The 20,000-nt window shown below is 45.0% G+C and overlaps 1 protein-coding gene across 1 annotated transcript in view; it reads left to right on the forward strand.

Moving 5' to 3' along the window:
- Positions 1 to 20,000, forward strand: part of ZFHX3 (zinc finger homeobox 3) — a 173,461-nt gene that overhangs the window by 115,457 nt on the left and 38,004 nt on the right. Inside the window, exon 4 of the mRNA XM_032157793.2 lies at positions 14,896 to 15,003. Coding sequence (XP_032013684.1) covers positions 14,896 to 15,003 — 108 coding nt within the window. The remainder of the gene's footprint in view (positions 1 to 14,895; positions 15,004 to 20,000) is intronic.

Below are 20,000 nucleotides of genomic sequence, written 5' to 3' on the forward strand. Positions count from 1 at the left end.
AAGATCTTAAGAATTTAGGAACCAGAGTCATTTGCATAAAACTAAACCAAAAACCGCACAACCAGCCACATGGTTTAACCACCACAAAGCCAGTGTCCTGCTGCAGTGCATTTTCTAAAAACTGGGATATCAGCTGCTCTGGTCACCAGAGCATCTGACGTCAGTCATTATTAATCAGTTGTTTACAGCAAAGGGACACCCCCCCCCCCACCACCACCCCCGACCCCCAGTGTGTTTTGGGCCTTAAAATACATTTCCTGGAATGTGAAGTCTGTGTGCTGTGTGCTGGGGGTGCATGTAATGGTTGGGCGAGGGAGGCAGGTTGCCTCAGTTACAAAGAAGCATGGGCGGTGTGAAGGCAGAGTAGAAAAGAAATGGAGAGCCCTCACTTGACACCCTCTGACCTCAGCCAGTGGAGCTGAATGCTGGAGAGCCAGGACTGAAATTGCAGTCACTTTAGATTATTTGGAGCGAGGAGAGGCAGGGAAAAAAGGGTCTGTTGACTACAGGAAGCTGAATTCTTCCTCTGCTGAAAAGCTTATTAGTGGAAGGGGAAAAAGCAATTACTTGGCTTTTGCTAGTTCTCTGTGGCTGGGATTCGGGGCTGTGACAGCAACCCCGTCACCAGTGCCTTGGACCTCACCCTGATCCAGAATATCGATGATGAGCTCTGCCCCAAGCCATTTGGGAGCAGTACTTCTGGGATTCCCCCCTTTCCAGAAAAGAGCATGGAGGGGAGGAGTATGTGAGTGAGTGGGTGAGTGTGTGTGGATGTAGGAGCGGGGGAGAGAGAGCTGTGTCTTGTCCTTTCTTTAAATGTGATGCTTTTATCTGGGGCTTCATGTTGCCACTGGGCAGGAAGTTAACAGGGTACCAGGTGCCTGGAAACAGGATTGGCTGGTTTTGTTTTGTGTATCGTGGGGTTTGCTTTGGTTTTGGTGAGTTCATTTTTTATCCTTGCCAAGCCATTTGTCTTACAATGTAAAGAAAAATTAGGCATTGCTTTGAACAACTGTGGTACCATTATTAGAATCCACCTGCCTCAACATCACCACCTTGATTGAGGGAAGATTCCTGCAGAACCAGCACCCAGGGAGCGGGGTGTGAGACTGCACCGCTCACACCGCCCATGGCTTCTGTCTTGTTTGACTGTGTAAGCGTCACCCAGAGCACTTCTTCCCTACACAGCTGATGGCCTTCTTCCTCCTTTAGACACCCTCCTTCAGGCTTCCTCACTATGTGGCTTTTTTTTTTTTTCTTTAGACGGAGTCTCGCACTGTCGCCCAGGCTAGATGGAGTGCAGTGGTGCCATCTCGGCTCACTACAAGCTCCGCCTCCTGCCTCAGCCTCTCAAGTAGCTGGGACTACAGGCGCCTGCCACCATGCTTGGCTAATTTTTTGTATTTTTTAGTAGAGACGGGGTTTCACCGTGTTAGCCAGGATGGTCTCGATCTCCTGACCTCATGATCTGCCCACCTTGGCCTCCCAAAGTGCGGGGATTACAGGCATGAGCCACTGTGCCTGGCCCCACTGTGTGGCTTTGGAGCCCTATCCTGCTCTAATCCCTGGTCTCCTAGTCTGTAAAATTGAGGTACTTGTGGTCAGCTCCGCCAAATACCTCAAAACACAGGTAGAACCTTCTGGTGACCAGGCTTTTGTGAACAGCCTTCATTCCTCCTTCCCAAATCTGCTGTCCTCATGTTTATGCTCTCTTTGTGTTTGGACCATTCTGCCTAGTTATCCTTTTTATATTTTCTAGAACACCTAAGAAATTTCTGCTTTTGCCATCCTAATTGTATCCAGCTAAATTTTACACAGCTAGATTTTTAATCCAATATCCCTTTTATCTTTTCTTGCTTATATATCTCCGTTCTTCAAGTTACCGGTCTTCAAGGCTGTTTTCTGTCTTAATTTCCATTCTCCTGGAACATTTCCTATTCTTTTTAACCTTTCAGCAAAGTTCTTTAGTAGTTGAGTCAACTCATAGGCTAGCTCTTCTCAACAGAAATTGATCTGTTTTTTTTTTTTCCTACCATGATATATATTTAATTTTAAGATACAACCTTACCTGGGTTTGTTTTTTGAAAGCTTTCTTTGGTTGCCATCTAAATCCCCTTCCTCCTCCTCCTCTTTGAAGATGTTGCTTGGTAAGTGAAGAATCACTTACTTTATTCTTTCTAATTATGGGGCGGTCTCATCTTCAGTGTTGCACTGCCCTTTGATTAGTTCATCTTCACACCTCTGGCTTGTTTTACCCTTCCTTGCTAAAATCTTGGCCTTACAAAGTGAAGCAAAACCTTTTACTTGTTTCGAGTTTCCTTTCCTTATTCTCTCACTGTCCAGTTTCTATATTTCACTTGTGAAATGTTGCTGGCTGGGCATGGTGGCTCACACTTCTAATCCCAACACTTTGGGAGCCTGAGGTGGGAAGATTGCCTGAGCCCAGGAGGCTAACGCTGCAGTGAGCTGAGATGGTGCCACTGCACTCCAGCCTAGGCAACAGAGCAAGACCTTGTCTCAAAAAAAGAAAAAAGGAAAAAAAAAAAAACCCAACAAGTTGCTCACTTCTGAAAGTTTGCGGAAGTCTGAAGTAAGGATTTTGCTGTCAGTGGATTTCTGTTGCTTCCTCCAACTGCAGTGTGCACACGGAAGGATCTCAGCATCCCAGATTATTTCTTTAAAATGTAATTGTGTGCTACAAATTTCTGTAGATCCCTTATTTCTGTGTCAAGTACCAACTCTGTCACTAAACTGCACCTTCTGCCTGATCCTTGATGACTTTGTCATCTCATGGCAACATTTTCTTTCTCTTCGGTTTCATGTATTTGTTGTTTTCGAATATTCCCACCACTAAACGGGATGGGGTGTGAGTCTAGAATTTAAATTACTTTTGTTCAAGTGTGTGTCTTGATGACTATTACTGTGTGTTTTTGGGCCTTGAGAGATATTGCTGTATACATTTGTGGAATGGAATGTATTGCTTTTCAAGGGTTGCCAGCCTGTTCTTAGGTCTGAGAAACACCTCACAGGAGGAAAAGCTAAATAGATACACAGCAAGTCCTGAGGCTGAGTCTACAGGGCAGTTTAGTAGCTGTGGGAGATTTGAGGAGCGCTGCTGTAGCTAAAATCATTGTGAAAGGGATGTGGGGGTGGCATTTTGTTAAACCCTAGCAAAAGACCATTTCATTGTACAGGATCCAAACTTTAAAAAAATAGAGGCTTTGGATCCAGCTACTGGCATCACTTTCTAAGTTTCTAAAAAGGGGGAGGAGGATCTAATATTCCTTCTCCCTTGGGACACAGAATAGCTGTACGAGGTGCCTATTAAAAATGACAACAAGTTAGCAATTCCATCTGCTTTTTCCGCCGTTAATGGAGGAAAGCTCTTGAACGTAAACCTTTGGATTTTCTCTGTACCTCAGCTTCCTGCTTCACTTTCTTTGCAGTTTCCCAGGAAATGTCAACCGAAACATGTTGCTTCTGTTGCCTGTTTGTTTCAAACTGAATGCTTGGGGACTGGATGGTTTTTGGAGAGTAGCCCAGTTTTTGGCTTTCCACGTGTAGATGCACCTTGAAATGTCTTGGGTCTGGCTTCTGGCAGTGTTAGGCTCTTCTCCGCTGGTACCAGGGAACTCGTGGTAGGCACCTGAAGGCTCCCCAGGATGCTTGCAGTTGTAAGGGTCTTTTCTTGGCCACTCCCGGTGTTCACACCTGTTTCTAGCATTGTATTCTTGAATGTGCAACCTGTAAATACGTAGTGACCTTTGTATATGCTTGGGTCTGGCCAAGGGAGAGCAGATGTAGCTGGTGTTTTTCTGGGTGCAACATTGCCTCAAGCTGGCCTGATTTCTGTTCCCCAGATTTGATTTGGAAAGTGTAAGCCTTTTGTTTCTGCTTTGTTTTTATGAATCAGCTTGTTTTACCAGCTGTGCATATTAGTGGCTTATGATCATGCAAAACCAAGCTCATTGACAGTCAGTTCCTCATTCTGCTGTCCACTGGTGGGAGTAAACTCATATTTCTGCCTGAGTTCTGTGCTTCGCAAGGGCGAAGCTGTTTTCTGAATAGGTTAGAGATTCTTCAGACACTGTGGGCTTCAGAGTAAGGTGGCAAACAGGGAATTCAAGTCCCTCATTTGTATCCTCATGTGACTCAGACCGCTGGAGTCATGGTTTTATTTTTCTCTGTTGTGTGCCATTTGTTTCGATGGTCAGACACAAAATGTTTACCTCTTTCTTTTTCTGTTTGCTTTTTTGCTTCTGTTTGCCCCAAATAGTCCGTCATTCCCATTGGTATTGTCAAACTGTGTCTCCCCAGCATTGCAAATGCCTTGGGCCTGCATGGCCGCCCCTCCATCTCTCCTTCCCTGGCTGTCGTTCTTGTATAGATTGCATCCATCACCGTTGACGTTCCCGTTATGAGAGCCATCCCACAAGGTTTCACTTATACCCATTAGGTTCTAATCACCATCATTTAGTATCACTTCTGGTACATCCTGTTCATTTCCCATACACCTTCATTTGTGTATAGATGCTTAAGTACACTTACAGGCCCTCCTTGACTTTTTTTCATCCATATATTTCCAATATTTTCCAATAACAAATAAATAAGGAAACACAGATTTTTTTTTTTTTTTTTTTTGCATTAAGCATAAGATCTCTCTCTGACAAGCCAAGTCAGTTTTGATTCAGAAGGAGATACCAGTCTTCTTTAATGGAAACTGTTAAATTTTTTTAATTTACTCTCTATCAGTCATGTGTGTTTATCCGTCTTGTCTTCTCCCCTCCCAGCATGTTTATTTCCGGCAGGTTGTTATTGAAAGACAGATGCTTGTAGGGACTGCTCAGCCTCACACCTGGAATGTTAAAAAGCTTTCAGGCAGATCTGCTCTGTTGAAAAATGTCCCTTCCTACAGAGGAAGGGGACAGGAGGGAACTGGTACCCCACCAGGGAAGCTCCCCTTCTTCATCCCCCCCACATTGTCATGAACCCCCAATTCTGACCATAAATCTAGACACCTTAGATGATGCCTCTGAATCCACAAAATGGTTAATTCTGATGAGCAAATAAATACTCCATCAAGACCTTCTTCTTTCTATCAAGTCCAGCTTTTTTTTGGGTGGGGGGCCTTTATCAAATTTTCTGTCTTTAAGACATTACTGTTTCTCTCATCCTCCTCTCTCTCAGTAGCATACTGGGTCGGAATCATTTTTCTTGACTACTTTGTTTTTAACGAGATGGGGGACACCCTTCTTGGTATCAAGGACCTTCTATTTTGCATGCCCCTTCTTTCTAGAACATTCCAGTTTGGTGTGAGGTTAAACTGTGTAAAATAGTGTTTGAAAGAAAGGAGAAAAAGAGAAAAGACCTTGTCAAAATGCATTTGTTAGATCACGTTTTAAATGAAGTACAATTGAAGGTAGTTTTTGTCCAAAGAAAGGAAAAACCCCTGCAAATCCGCTGAGCTCCCAGAGAGCGCGCCTCCTTTGTCGTCGCGCTGACATTGAAGTGTAATTTTTCATGGTTATTTGGACTGGAAAATGGGGTGGGGGAAGGGAGAGATGGGCCTGCGATTATTTCCCATAAATGACAACACAATCACATCACGCTCTGCTACAGACATGCTCGGGGAATTTGCCTTTTTTACATTTCATGTGTGAAAGTAACAGCAACAATCATGGTTCTGTAGAAATCCGAGGGAACTAATCCCTGCTGAATTCCATTTACTTCAGAGTTCTGGGACATAGCTAGCTTTCTTACTTAGCGTGTATTCCGAGAGTGTTTCAGGGTTGGGTTTGTATTTTACAAACTGGAACTCACACCTTTCAGTTATTTAAAAAAAAAAAAAATTCTTCCTGTGAATAGCCACCAGGCGAGTCCGCGACATATTTCATTCCGTTGTGCTTTGTCGCCGCACATTTACTTTTATCCTTTCTGGATTTCTGCAGGGGGCAACCCAGGTGCTTTTGCTAAGAACACAGATAAATGGAACTTGTTGCAATACTGGCTCTAGGCGTTTCCTCCCTTTTTCTCCTCTCTTGACCCCCACCCACCCCCGTAATTCTTGTGCGGTTTTGACAAACTGTTCAAATGGCCAAGTGGCCTTGCCTGGGAGACGAAAAATGGCAGGACCCGTCCCTCACCACACAACGGCAGCATTTTTCACTTCATGCCCTGGCGTTCTGTGCTATTCCCACAGGAGGGACGGCTGAAAGAGGGGAGATTTTCTCGGGGAGGCCTTAATAGGCCCTGGCCACTTTGGACTCGTAACAGGCTCTCTCCTGTCAATGCTCAAGTTGGAGGTGAAGTAAAGTAAAAAGGCAAATGGAGAGGCTCCCCCAGGCTTGCATTCTTGCTGAGCTGGGCCACACTCTGCCCAGCAGGGGCCGAACATGCAGGCTGCAGCCTGGCCCTCCCTTCCCAGGCTGCCTCTTGCCCCAGAATCCCCATTTTTCTTGTTTCTGTAAACAGTGGTAAGATCTTCAAATATACAAAAGCATAAATGGTCTCTATTCTCCAATTAGTCATTTTTAATAATAACCAGAGTTGCTTTCAGAGTGTTGATTCTTACAGCCTGATGCCAAAAAACAGGGCTGGTGGTTGTGGGGGACAGGAACGGGGGTCAGGGTGGGGGCGGTCAGGAGGCTGAATTCCTTCAGTGTGGGGTTTTCCTGCAAGGCCTCCCTGCTGCAGCCCCCGTGGAAGCTGGCAGCTCTCCACCACCTTTCAAGCTGTCCAGAAACTCCAGGCGCTGTGGCCCCAGGTGTATTTGGTAAATGGCCATCTAGTGGTATAAAGAATTCTTGTGGTAAAATGATTACTTAAAGGATCCCTGTGAAAAAGAGTTTGTAGGTCCAGGCATAGTGGATCACATCTGTAATCCCAACACTTTGAGAGGCCCAGGCAAGAGGATCACTTGAGCCGGGGAGTTTGAGACCAGGCTGGGCAACACAGCGAGACCCCTATCTCTAGAATTTTTTTTTTTAATTAGTTGGGCATGGTGGAGTGCACCTGTAGTTCTAGCTACTCAGGAGGTCAAGGAAGGAGGATCACTTGAGGCCAGGAGTTCAAGACCAGCCTAGGTAACATAGTGAGACCCCATCCCTACTAAACATACAAAAATTATCTAGGCGTGGTGGCATGTGCCTGTAGTCCAAGCTACTCAGGAGGCCGAGGCAGGAGGATCGCTTGAGCCCAGGAGTTCGAGGCTACAGTAAGCGATGATTGCACCACTGCACTCCAGCCTGGGTGACCAAGAAAGACCCCGTCTCAAAAAAAAAAAATCATCATTGGAGTCAGGGTGCATGTCTGAGTTTTCCATGACCCCAGTTTCTTTCCTGAACTCCATCCTCTCCACTTTTAGAGGGCTGAAATCTGTTTGTGTCATTGTCATCTTTCAGAAGGCAGTTTTGTTTGAAACAAGCTAGAAGTTTGTTAGCAGTGTGGCCACTTTTTTTTGGTAAGCCACCAGGGTGGGAAAATTACCTGTAGGAGCATTAGGCTGACCTCTTGACTGTTTAGTCCAGCAGGTGGAGAAAGGTCTTTCGCATGGCAGAGAGCTTAAGTGGGTGAGAAAATGGAAAAGGATGAAGGCAATGGCGCCCCTGGAGGGAGACCTGCCTCTGTTTTTCCCACACTCTGTCCCATTGACTTGGTGCACTTGGGTCCTACCGAAGAGGCAGCTTCTAGAGGCCCGCAGGAGTGCGGGAGGCCCGTTTGCTCATCATCCATGCAGACAGCAAATGGGCATGAATGTCTCGAGCTTTATTCATGCACTGGAGTTTGCCCATTGGAAAAGAAATGACATCCTGAGAAGGTGGGAAAATATTACACTTCTGATGAGTAAATTCTAGCTGTAGAGCCCCTGCCTGCTTTCCCCTGCCCCCACCCTCCCACACACATCTGCAACGCAGTCTTCACCCTTCGAGGTTTCCTGCCTTGACTACCATAGGGTGAGCTCAAGATGTCCCACTCATCAGTGTTGGTTTGGATCCCAGGCCCTTCCTTTTGTGATCTGGCATTTTCCTCAGTAAATGTATATACTCTGCTAAGAAGTGGAAGATGGAATGGGCAAAGTTGGTTGGTATTTTTTTTTTTTTTAATTTGGATGATTATCCACAGAGGACTTCCATGGAGACTGGTAAATTCCCTTTTCCGTGTACATACATGAGAACATGCAGTCACCTTTACTAAGATGCTGAGTGTAAGGTGTGTGATGAGAACAATTTGTATTTGTGGTAAGCAAAAACCACCTTGATTTAAGGGAAAATTGCCGAGGCAGGGCATTGTTACCCAGAAAACCTAATCGCTTGGAAGTTACCTCTCGGGCATCTAGCCAGGTTGTCAGGGCTGGAAGAACACCATGGAATAAAACCAGGGAGTAAATATTTGAGATGTGTCTGGGATGTTGCAGAGTAGGTTGCTACATTCTGGGTCTGGCCGTCATGGTACAGGTAGGATATAGCTTGGGGCACATGGACAGTCACTGGCAGGACTTCTGGTCACTATTCGATGAGACTCTACTTGCTCGAAAGTCGCAGAGGGAGAATGGCATAGGGAGTGGCCCACCTCCATCGGTGTAGCCACCAAGATTACCACCACTAGCCTCTTCCTTTCTGGCTTGGAGAGAGAAGACGGGAGTAGAAGTAACAAGCTGGGAGCAACACAATTGCCCGTCCATCAGCATTGCAGACTGTATTCCGTTATAAGTTTCTATTGTAGCAGAATTATAACGCACTCGATTTTATTTGAAATAAGTCGTCTAGGCCTTAGTAGTCATCTTTTATATTGTGGGATTTGATTTGACCTATATTTGCAAAATAAAGTATGCATATTCTGTAGAATATTTGCGGCCAGTAGAGGTTTCCCATTGATAACAAAATGCCAAGAGGATTGGACACGCTAGAGTGTTCTGCCCTCGTTTTCCAGTTGTGCCAGCCAAGGCTTAAAGAAGACAAGTGATTCACCAGGGTATACAATGAGTCTCAGGATGCCGCACCTACACAGGAGTTAGAGGAACAAGAGAGCGAGATATATCCCTGAGTCCTTCCTTCCACCCACCACAGAGACACCAGCAAACGCCACTTGTAGCTGCCACCCTCCGTGTCAGCCCTGATGGTCAGAGTGTACCCCGCCTTTCCTGCCTACTTTCAGTGGTCCTCCTTGGGTTAATTAGGTTGAAAATGGAGAAAGGAAAAGCTTTAACTCTATCTTCAAAGTAAGCAGATTGGTTATTTTGTTTTTCAAAGAAGAGGTCCTATATACAATTAAAACTTGTTTCTGGTAAACCTCATTCCAGGAAAGATGAGCTTTTAACAAAAGGCTTTTGACAGCTGCAGGCTATTTCATTTTTTTTAATGCCGAATGAAAAATCAATACATTTTTCTGGGTTATACATATTCAGAACAGGCCTGATATTTCCATTATAATGGAAAGTGGGTGTCTGTGCACATCTCGCCTGTCAGAGCTGCACTGCCGCATTTTCCAAGCCACTGCTAAATATTTCAAACCTGATTTGATTGTGGTTCATGACAGCTAATGTTTCTCAGCTCTTGAGCCTGCCGACAGGCAAACGCACTTTATTTCACCCCCACCCTCAAACATCGCTCCCTCCAAAGAAAAAGGAAAGAACAATTTCATTCTTCGGGGATCACAGATTGGTGTATTATTTAAGTAACATGATCATGTGAGAGCCTCGGGTACAGATACCCTGATTCTTAGGAGAATTTCCAAATTTCTGTCACACCGAGGCACTATGGGGGCTTTGTCAGGTTTGGGGAAGGTTTGAATTAATCTGCATTATCGTGTTAAAGAGTTAGGAACAGAGGGACTAGTCTTAATCGTTGATTGACTCCCCTTCCTTCAAGCTTGTAAGTGATTTGTAGAATACCTGCCGTGGACACGTCACTCGGCCCCCATTATTTGGGAAAATAGTACTTTTTTTTTTTTTTTTTTTTTTTAAACAACTGGAACATTTTCTCGGGTGACGCGTTTGGGGAGTGTGTACAGTGAGGTTGCGGGGTAGAATGCTGACTTTGTGGTGATGCCACCTCTATTTATGGCTTCTGCCTGGTGCTGCTTTCATGCACCAATTTCCAGGTTGTTCATAAGATTGGTGCAAATTCCCATGGGGCTGCCAGTTGGCACGCTCTCCTCCTTTGGGAGCAGATTTCACCACTGATGGGGGAATTGTGCAGTCACCTTTACCAAGATGCTAAGTATAAGGTATATTAAGAGATCAATTTGCGTTTGTGGTCAGCAAAACCACTTTGATTGAAGGGAAATTGTCTGGGACTGGGGTATCATCCCCTTAAAAACTGAAGCTGTCCTAGGAAGCTTTCCTCTTTAGAAGGTATTTATCTGCTGGAATTCTTGTACTTGAGGGCTCTGCACTTAATCAGGAGGCCGGAGTGATGAGCAGGCTGGATTTTGCCAAGCACTAGTAAGTGCGTGCTATCTGGGAGAAGCAGTTGTAAAAAGGAGGTGGTGATGGAAAGAGTTTTGTTTTGTTTTTGAGACAGGGTCTCACTCTGTTGCCCAGGCTAGAGTGCAGTGATGCAGTCATGGCTTACTGCAGCCTCAACTGTCCAGGCTCAAGTAATCCTCCCACCTCAGCCTCCCGAGTTAGCTGTGACTACAAGCGTGTGCCATCACACCCAGCTAATTTTTGCATTTTTTGTAGAGATGGAGTCTCACTCTCTTGCCTAGGTTGGTCTCAAACTCCTGAGTTCAAACAATCCGCCCACCTCGGCCTCTCAAAGTGCTGGGATTTACAGGCATGAGCCACCATGCCCAGCCAAAGAGATTTTTTAAAGGCCTTCAGTCACTGTTGAACATGGAAATGAAAGGCAGAAGGGACCCTAGGAAGACACTGCAGTTTTCCAATATTTGCTTTTATTTCCCTAACTCTTTAACATGAAAACACATACAGGAGGGGGTGCTCCAGTTTGAGGCTACTGTGGGCTTCCGTAGGGGTTTTAGAAGGCACCTTCTCTGGTGTCTTCTAAAACAGCTGTCTGGGAGGCATTGGGCCTGCTACCTCCTGCCCAGAACCAGGGCGGGACTAGGGGAGTGGGGATGACCTCCTCTCCCAGGTCCTGGCCACACCCTTGGGAAAGCATTCCTGTTGTGCTGTGGTTGGGATCGGAAATACCGTTAAATGCTTGAAGGAGAAGATGGTTTTGATTTGTCTGTTTCAACCTTAAAAATGGCACAGTGGCTGTTATGTGTCTTGGTCTCTTTTTCTGTAGGAAAGACAGGATTTTCCAGATAAAACCGATCATCAGTCCATCAGGTCTTCACTTGTTCCCACCATCTGTCAGTAGCTAATATTATAGGGGAAAAAAATCTGCAGCCTCTGTAATAATGACCCAGCCGGTTACCACTGACTTCGCAGAAGAGGGGGGAATGCAATCCATGATCTGTGGGGGAAAAAAGCAAAAACCTCGCCTCCATTCTCCAGCACGTGTGTATCAAATCTACATTCCTAAAGAGAACAAGGGCTAGATAACAGCCCTAGGAGCTTAGCGTGTGGACGCAGATCTCTGTTTCAAAGCGGGATGCCATTTTGCCCCTGGTTCCCACGTGTTTCCAGGGTGGGGAGACCAAGCCCTTCCCCAGGCCTGGCTCTTGGTAAGCAGCTTGCTTTATGCTTTCGGAACCAATAAAACACACCCTGCCTGCAAAGCATCGTGGGCCTGAGCTGTCCAGACAAATTTTCAGTTTGCATCTCTGTTTTTTAATCATTTCTCTACCTTTATTGGTATTCAGAGCTCACAGTTTTCCGGTTACTGTCAGCCTGGGCTTTCATCCATTTTAAAGAGCTATTTTTCCTCTTGCTGTTGATGATGATGGTATAAAGACAGATGGTGTAACTGCTTATGAATGTCCTATTTTATTTCTCCAGGACCAGACAGTTCACTTGAAGACATATATTATTTCCACATGCTCAGGTTAGGCGGTCCAGACTCCTCTGCCTCCTGCAGCCAGCTGCCCTTCCGGGCCTCACCATGCGGAGGGCGACACCTATAGGTCATGGCTGGAACTGCAGGGATGAGCTGGCTGGGCTGAATGGGACTTGCTTTTTAGGTGAGGGTGGGGGACTGAGGACACGGATCCCCTTGAAAGGGAGCTGGCTTATCCAGGATTTTCCTAATCATTTCTTCTTCTACCACGCATAGAACAGCCTTTTAGTGAATGAATCACAAATGATAATATTAAACCTAGGAACTCAAGAAGAGGACTTGATTTGTAAATCTTTAAAAAAAAAAGAGATAAGCAAAATAAGTTCTTGAAATAACCTCTTTCGTTGATCCTCTCATTGGAACTCAGCCGCCTTCCTTTTCTGCTTGCAGTAGGGCAGGGAGGGAAGAAAGCAAAGGCCCAAGTGGGCTCACAGAATGACAGCTCCAGGAATATTCACAGAGCAACATGCAGTTTCCATGCTTGATGCATCAATGATCTGCTTATACATTACAGTCTCTAGCTTCTTAACAGATTTGTTTGGTAAGGCTCAAAGAATTGGGGTCAGTGTTGGGTGACCGTGAGTTTTTAACGCTCTGCTGTGATAGCTGCAGGCTGTATAATGTGCTGGCTTGGAGATGACCCCCCAGTGGGTAAATCCCTTCCCACGTCTGCTGAGCAGCACCTTCAGACACTGCTCATCACCATCTCAGGGTGTTCTGTAGTTTATAGGTATCAGACTGTCCCCATCTAAGGTGGTCATATGTGTGCACTAGAGATGAGAGGCCATTGAGCCATCTCTTTGCCTAATCAAATTTGATTATCCCATTTTTGCTGGAGATTGCAAATTTTTTGTGTGTGAAAAATCAGGCCTTGGCGATGACCTTGAGCAGTAGGATATAAATAACTCCCACAAGCTTAGTGTTCCAATAATGGAACAATAGGCATAAATGTATCAACACTACAGATATTTTGTATCACAGCATGTATTGGGACAAATAAGGATCCTTTAAGGGACCTAGCTCATCTGGGTAGACCCAATGCAATAATATTCATTGACTGCATGCTGGTATCACCATTCAAAGATGAATTTTATCATTATAGTGTTGAACAATTTTATCGAAAGCCTAAAAATGTGCACGGAACATCCCACCTGGACATAATGAAGACAGTTCCTGTGTCACGCTGTGTAATTTGTTATTACTCTACTGACACCTATACATGTTTACTGTACTGAATGATGTATGGTGTCAATGTGGGGCTCTATATCTGATTGACTTCAAGCTGTGGTTGCCTGATTTTTCTCTGTTTGAACTAAGGGTAGGGTAGGGAAACTTGATGTTGACTTTATTGTGCAGTGAGACAAAGAAGGAGACATAGAAATTATATGTGGAATCCTGAGTTGGAGATGAAAATAAACAGTACCGTATTTCACCTGTATTCCCAGTGACTGCCTCATAAATTCCCTCTTGGTGGTAAGGAAGAAAGACCGTTCCGTGACACTAGTTGCGTTTTCCAGACCTTGGACCTCCATCGTCTCTTGAGTCAAGACAATCTGATTCTAAATAGACATCTTCTTCCTCAGTGTTTTAGAAACCCTTTGAGACCAATTTACTTTGTACTCCTATTACTTCCTTCGTGAGATACATTTAGAGGCTGTTTTCTAGACAGTCAGAAGGCATGACATTTAGAAAAACTGAAAAGTTAGCATTGGGGTAGAGGCTGTTTTCTAGAGGGTCAGAAGGCATGATACTTTAAAATATTGAAAAGTAGAATTGGGGTTGGACAGACCTCTGGTGGTGCTGGGTAGAGGCCTGATCCAGTGTTTTAAGCCAGACCCAGTACCTCCTTGCTAGGGTCTGGTCTACTGACAGATGTGGGCATCCTTGCCCTCACGCCTGTGTACCTGAGAAAATGTGCTCTTCACAGCCTCCTAATAATTTCATCTTTATTAAAATTATTTCACCTTGGTTTGTCCACTTTATTCATTCCCTTAGCCCATTCTTACTGAATGCATGTTTTGGATAATGACTCAGAGGGCCAGGAAAGCAAGAGAGAAGTGTCTCCCCTTCTTTCCCTCAGCATCTAGAGTATCTTATTCTCTTCTTCCCCACTTGGCCGAACGACATTTCACTTCATAAGCAGCCTAGCATTGGCAGCCGCCATTCTGCCTTCACTGTAGCACTGTGTACTGAACTGTACTTTGCTGCATTAGTTTTAAACCCGTAGTGAGTGAAGGATGGAATTGCTTCAAAAAGAAAGTGTATGACTCTGTTACAAATTTTTATCCCTTACTCTACAAATCTCACTTCCCACCACTGCCTCCTGGCATGCTCACAAGATGCCATTTGGTTTCTGGAACTCTTCAAACCGATGAACTCATATCACTGATACTCTATGACTCTTCGCAACCTGAATGACTTCCAACAACTCCCACACACTCTGGCACATGCATAGGCACTGTGAGCCCTGTGAGGGGTCAGTGATTGGGGCTGGTCCAGGCCAGTGCCAGGAGGCTCTGGGAATGGAGCTAGGCATGAAGTGAACAGGTGGCCATGTTTTGCATTTTCAAGTGTAAAAGACTTGCATGCAACTTCAGGGATTCAGGTGGAGTTACTGCTTCAACCAGGATTGGTTTTTCAGTTAGAACTGCTCAAGCAAAGCATTCAGAATCTATCTGGAAATACCTAATGGCCACACATCTGGAGCGAGTCACAACCTCATACCAACTGTTTACCCAGAAGGAAAGTCCCCACTGCTTACCCATACCTCGGTATATCCTTAGCACAGTCAGCCTCCCAGGGGCCTCTGGAAAGAGAAGGGGGACGAGTCATTGGTGTCTGTTTTGTCATTGGCAGTTCTTTGCAACAGGGGCCAAAAGTCCTTCATCTTCTTTTTATTTTTAACCCTTGACATGTTTTTCTTCTGTTTCAGAAGAAGCCATTGAAGATGTTGAAGGACCCAGTGAAACAGCTGCTGATCCAGAGGAGCTTGCTAAGGACCAAGAGGGCGGAGGCGAGAAAGACCAGGGCAAGTGGACAGGTAGTGTGCGTGGCTGCCCTTGAGCCTTCTATTCTTTCCTTCCCTGGAAGAATGGAGCTAACAAGTCAGGGAGCGGATGTATCCTTAGTCTGCCCAGAAAAAGGATGAGTGGGAGGGAGATTTCGTTTGCTTCTTTGAGCAGTCACCTTTATTCTTCTTTATTATACTACATTATACTGTAGTTTTTAATGGTTAAGCTTTTTAAGTGGCACCAAAGCCAGCTTGCTTATTGAGTATCCAGGTAAGTGCCAAGCTGTGTGCAAGGGCATCTGGGTGTTGGTCACATCTCTTTGGTGGCTCTTCACCAAAATGCCCTTGATGTCATTCTTCCTCTGTTGAAGGTCCAGTCGCTGGTCCCACCTGCTCCCAAGGCCAGTGGAGGGATCTGTCATGTGGAAGTTGATCAGGGTCACCCCTGATTCTTAGCCTCAAGATTCTCTAAGGGTCAGGCACAGTGGCTCATGTAATCTCAATATTTTGGGAGGCTGAGGTGGGAGGATCACTGGAGCCCAGGAATTCAAGACCTGCCTGGGCAACATAGCGAGTACCTGTGTCTACTAAAATTAAAAAAAAAAAAAAAAATTAGCTGGGTGTGGTGGCACACACCTGTAGTCCCAGTTACTCGGGGGACTGAGGTGAGAGAACCACTTGAACTCTCAACTGGAGGTTGAGGCTGCAGTGAGCCCTAATCATGCCAGCCACTGCACTCCAGCCTGGGCGACAGAGTGAGACTCTATCTCAGGGGGAAGAAAAAAAGATTCTTAGCTGAGCGTAATGGCTCACTCCTGTAATCCCAGCACTTTGGGAGGCTGAGGTCGGCAGATTGCTTAAGCTCAGCAGTTCGAGACCAGCCTGGGCAACGTGGCGAGACACTGTCTCTACAAAAAACTAGGTGTTGTGGTGCACGCTTCTAGTGCCAGCTGCTTGGGGGACTGAAGTGGGAGGAATGCTTGGGCCAGGGAGGTCGAGGCTGCAGTGAGCTAAGATCATGCCATAGCACTCCAGCCTGGGTGACCAAAAAATAAAAATAAAATAAAAATAAAAAATTTCTAAGGGAGTCAGCAGTGAAGGGTGGTCTTTGTCCTGCATTTGGGAGCCTGGGCAGGGCCCTGCACAGGTGGTGCCTGCCCTGCATATTCGTCCTGTCCTCCCCCTCCCCCAGGGTGAGCCCTCACATGCTGAAATCCACCCAAAGGGGAGACAAGCAGTGCAACCAGGCAGGGGGACATCTTACCCAAAGCAGAAGACATTGAAGAAGCCAAGACAGGAAGTGCTATTTCTGGAAAACCTGGTGTTGAGAGAAGGAGAATGGCCATTTCTCAAGATGATAAGATTTCTATATTGAGGGGAAGAAGAGCTGAGACTAAAACAGCTTAGGGTTTTTGAGGAGGAGGAAAGTCACTTCAGAGAAGACTTAGGGACAGTTAAGCCTTCTAGAAAATAATAAGAGGAAATGATGTGACAGGTAACAAAAATCATTTTATTTGGTCAACCTAATTCTTACTACCATTATTAATATTACAATACTTTTGTTTTTGAGAAAATATTTACTTTCTGGAGTCCGTATTCGTTGGGCCTTTGTTACTTTTTCAGGCATGACTGTTCTTAAATCATGTTTGGTGTTGGCCTTCACTATTTAAACAAGATACAGAATCTTGGAGAGAGGCCAGAAGAGAGCAATGAAAATGACTGAAGGGCTGAGAAATATTGCCTTTGAGAAGAGGCTGAAGAAATGGGTCATTCAGCCTAGAAAAGAGAAATTAGATAGGTAGTACAATAGTTCCCAAATATCGGGAGGGATACGCAGGGCGGGCGATGTGCCACTGTTAAGTGTTTCCTGGGAGACACAGACAGGGCCATACTGCAGCCGAATGAATGGGCGGCACACCAGGTGGACTCTACTGTCCATCATGCTTAGCATTCCCCTTCAGACTGGCCTGTGTGGTGTCCAGAAGCCTGAACTCCAGAAAACAATGAGGGTTACGGCCGAACACCCTAGGAGGATGTGTAAGGTAGGACCGAGAAGTAGAGGATGCACATCTGTGCTCAAAGGAAGGCCTTGAATGTAGTGGGGGACGTATCCTCCTGTGGGGCTTTGCCTGGACCAAGATCCCAAGTTTTGCCTCAACGTTGAATGAGAGCTAAACAAATGGTTCACACGGCAATTAAACAGATTGCCAGGTGAGCTGGGGAAAAGGATTTCACAAACACAGTTTGAAGACTGGGTGACCTTCTGGGCCATCTGTCTTTGTTGTCACGATTTGGGTGCTTGATTTCTAATCCTGGCTCTGCCACTCATTAGCTGTGTGACCCCACTCAAGGTACCTTGACCTTTCTGTGCCTCATTTTCCGCATGAAGATTAAAAATAGTACCTATTTCTGTAGGATTGCTATGAGGATTATTTGACTATAGGACGCTCCGAACAGTGCTTGGCATGTTGTAAGCTCTATGTAAGTTGTTTGTTTGTTTAATGGTTTAGTGATATATAAGATGAGGAAAACTGGTAGCAGTTTCTCTTTGGGTCCTCTGTTGCAAGGCAGCATGTGGCTCCTGGGAATTTTGAGCTGAGGGAGGAGCAACATACAAGGATTTAGTGGAATCATGTGAATGATGTTTGGTGCATATGTTTCCTGCATTTTGTGTGCTAAGGGCACTACGGAAATAATAAACAGGAGCCACCATTTGCAAAGCCCCTACTGTATGTGCTGCCCTATGATAGCCACTCTATATGTGCCTCTCTAATCCTTCCAACCAGTTTAGGGCAGGCTTTGTTGAGAGCAGTTCAATTAAATCTTGTTCAGAGTGTTTCTGATTCATTGGGAGTGTGTCTTCACAGCACTAGTGGACATGCTAGGCAATCAGGAGACTACTAAAAGACGTCAAATGAGCACCATAAAAATGAATGTCCTTAATAAGGTTCCACTTTCTCATGCATTCATTCAAGCAACAGACCTACTTAATCTTTACTTCCGAAAGACAGAGAGAAAATGAATGAATGAGTGATTGAATGAATAACTCAGAGATGCACCTTGCCAGCTGCACAGTAGTAAAGAGAGAAGGGAAATTTCTTTCCCGACTCCTGCAAATGATCCTCTTTTGATCCGAAGCATACTTTTGTCTATAGTATCTGAGTGTGTAATGACAGGCTTTATTAAGGTACTTGGGCCGATTTGATCTTGGAATCGATATAGGTGCCAGCAACCTCCTCTGAGCTTTCTTCTGGATCCTTATTATTTTATATTTTTAAAAAAATCTACGTTTGTTCTATTCTCTCCCTAAATTGAGCTGTTCCTATCTGATTACATGTGATGGGGAATGCTTCCTCCTGGCAAGTAAATAAATAGTGATTTCACAATCTGTTACGTTGATTAGTGGCTGTTTATGATGCAGATTAATAATATTTCAGATGGGCCTGGATAATTGGCATTTTCTCACTATTGATTTTATAGTTTTGGGGTTGCTGCAGGAATGGGTACTCTTTACTGAACACTTTTAGCTATTTATTTCTACATTTGGAGTGGGCCTCCTGGTTTCCTTTTTGGGGGTTCCTCTTTGGGATTCTTTTCTTCAGATGTCAGGTCTTTTACCCTGGGTGGCAGCACAGCAAGCAAGATAGTGATCTGAACCGAGGTTGGGTCAATTCCACGATCAATGGCTGAGTCCCTACCCCATGCGAGGCACTGAGCAGAGTTCCGCTGATCACAAATTCAGTGAGATGATAGGGCCTGCCTTCAGGGGATCTAACATTCTTCTGGGGATTTCAGGAACACCCGTAGTCGTTAAGACCGATATTACTATAGATCAGTGCTGTCGAATGGAGCTTTCGGTACAGATAGAAATGTTCTGCATCTGAACTGAACAATACAATAGCCATTTACCACATATGGCTATTGAGCCTGCAAAGTGTGGCTAGTACCACTGAGGAACTGAACTTTAAATGGTATTTAATTTTAATGAATTTAAATTTAAATAGCCACATGTGCAGCTATAGAGACCCCAAAGGAACAAAACTAACCCTGAAAGAATGCATCATAGGTATAGCAACTTTCTGCTAATTATAAAGGCTGCATAAAGCTCTAACCCTGTGCCAGGCACCATTCTAGAGCTTCACACCTGTCCTTCCCAGCAGGCATGCCATGAATTGCTCACAGGTACACAGGTCCTGCTTCATCTGTTTATCCCAATTTGCCGTCATTTTCTGTGTGTGCCATGATGTGAAAAAAAGGAAAGTAAGAAACTCTAGCAAGTCGCCAAAAGGTATACAGAGAGGTTCAGATTTACACACTGGCTTTTCCACTTATTCTAACTTAGGACAGAGCCCAAGCTCTTATCAATATACCATCTCTCAGAGAAGGATCATTTTCAGTTTGATCATTAGATCTAGTTTTCATCTATGTCTAAGTATAAGGAGTAGCAGTCTCCTGACATTGTACAGTGATTACAGTAACACGACAACCACCAGGATGTTCAAAATGAACTGGATTATCAACCATGGATATATATCTTGTAAGGAGCTGGCGTTGTGGTCAGTCTGAAAGCAGGATGGTGATGTGGAAAGACTCTAGATTTGGAGTCAGGAAGCCCACCAGCCAGCAGATGACCTCGATTGAGGCACTTGGCCTCTTTCGGCTCGGGTACCTCCTCTGTGAAACACGGACAAGGGATATCCACTAGTCCCAACTGCCTGAGAGTTCCAAGAGGGTGAGTGGTAGCACATGTACAGGCCCTTGGGGCACATCTTGTCAAGGAAAGTACGATGTGCTCCTGTGGGCCAGTGAAGGGTATAAGAAGGTTCTTTGTTCTCTTCCCTAATGCACAGCCATTGCCACTGTCCAACTTTGTGGTTTTCTCTTTTGAAACATGAAAATGACCCTTGCTCACTTTTACCAGCATAGATTTGAATGTGTGTATTCTCGAATGAAGAGCCCCCCCGTGTCAGCAACTGAGCAATGATTAATGCAGTGATTATCCCATTAATCATTAATTGCAATAAGTT

This window comes from Hylobates moloch, unplaced genomic scaffold (assembly GCF_009828535.3).
Source record: "Hylobates moloch isolate HMO894 unplaced genomic scaffold, HMol_V3 SCAFFOLD_6, whole genome shotgun sequence".
Classification (NCBI taxonomy): domain Eukaryota; kingdom Metazoa; phylum Chordata; class Mammalia; order Primates; family Hylobatidae; genus Hylobates; species Hylobates moloch.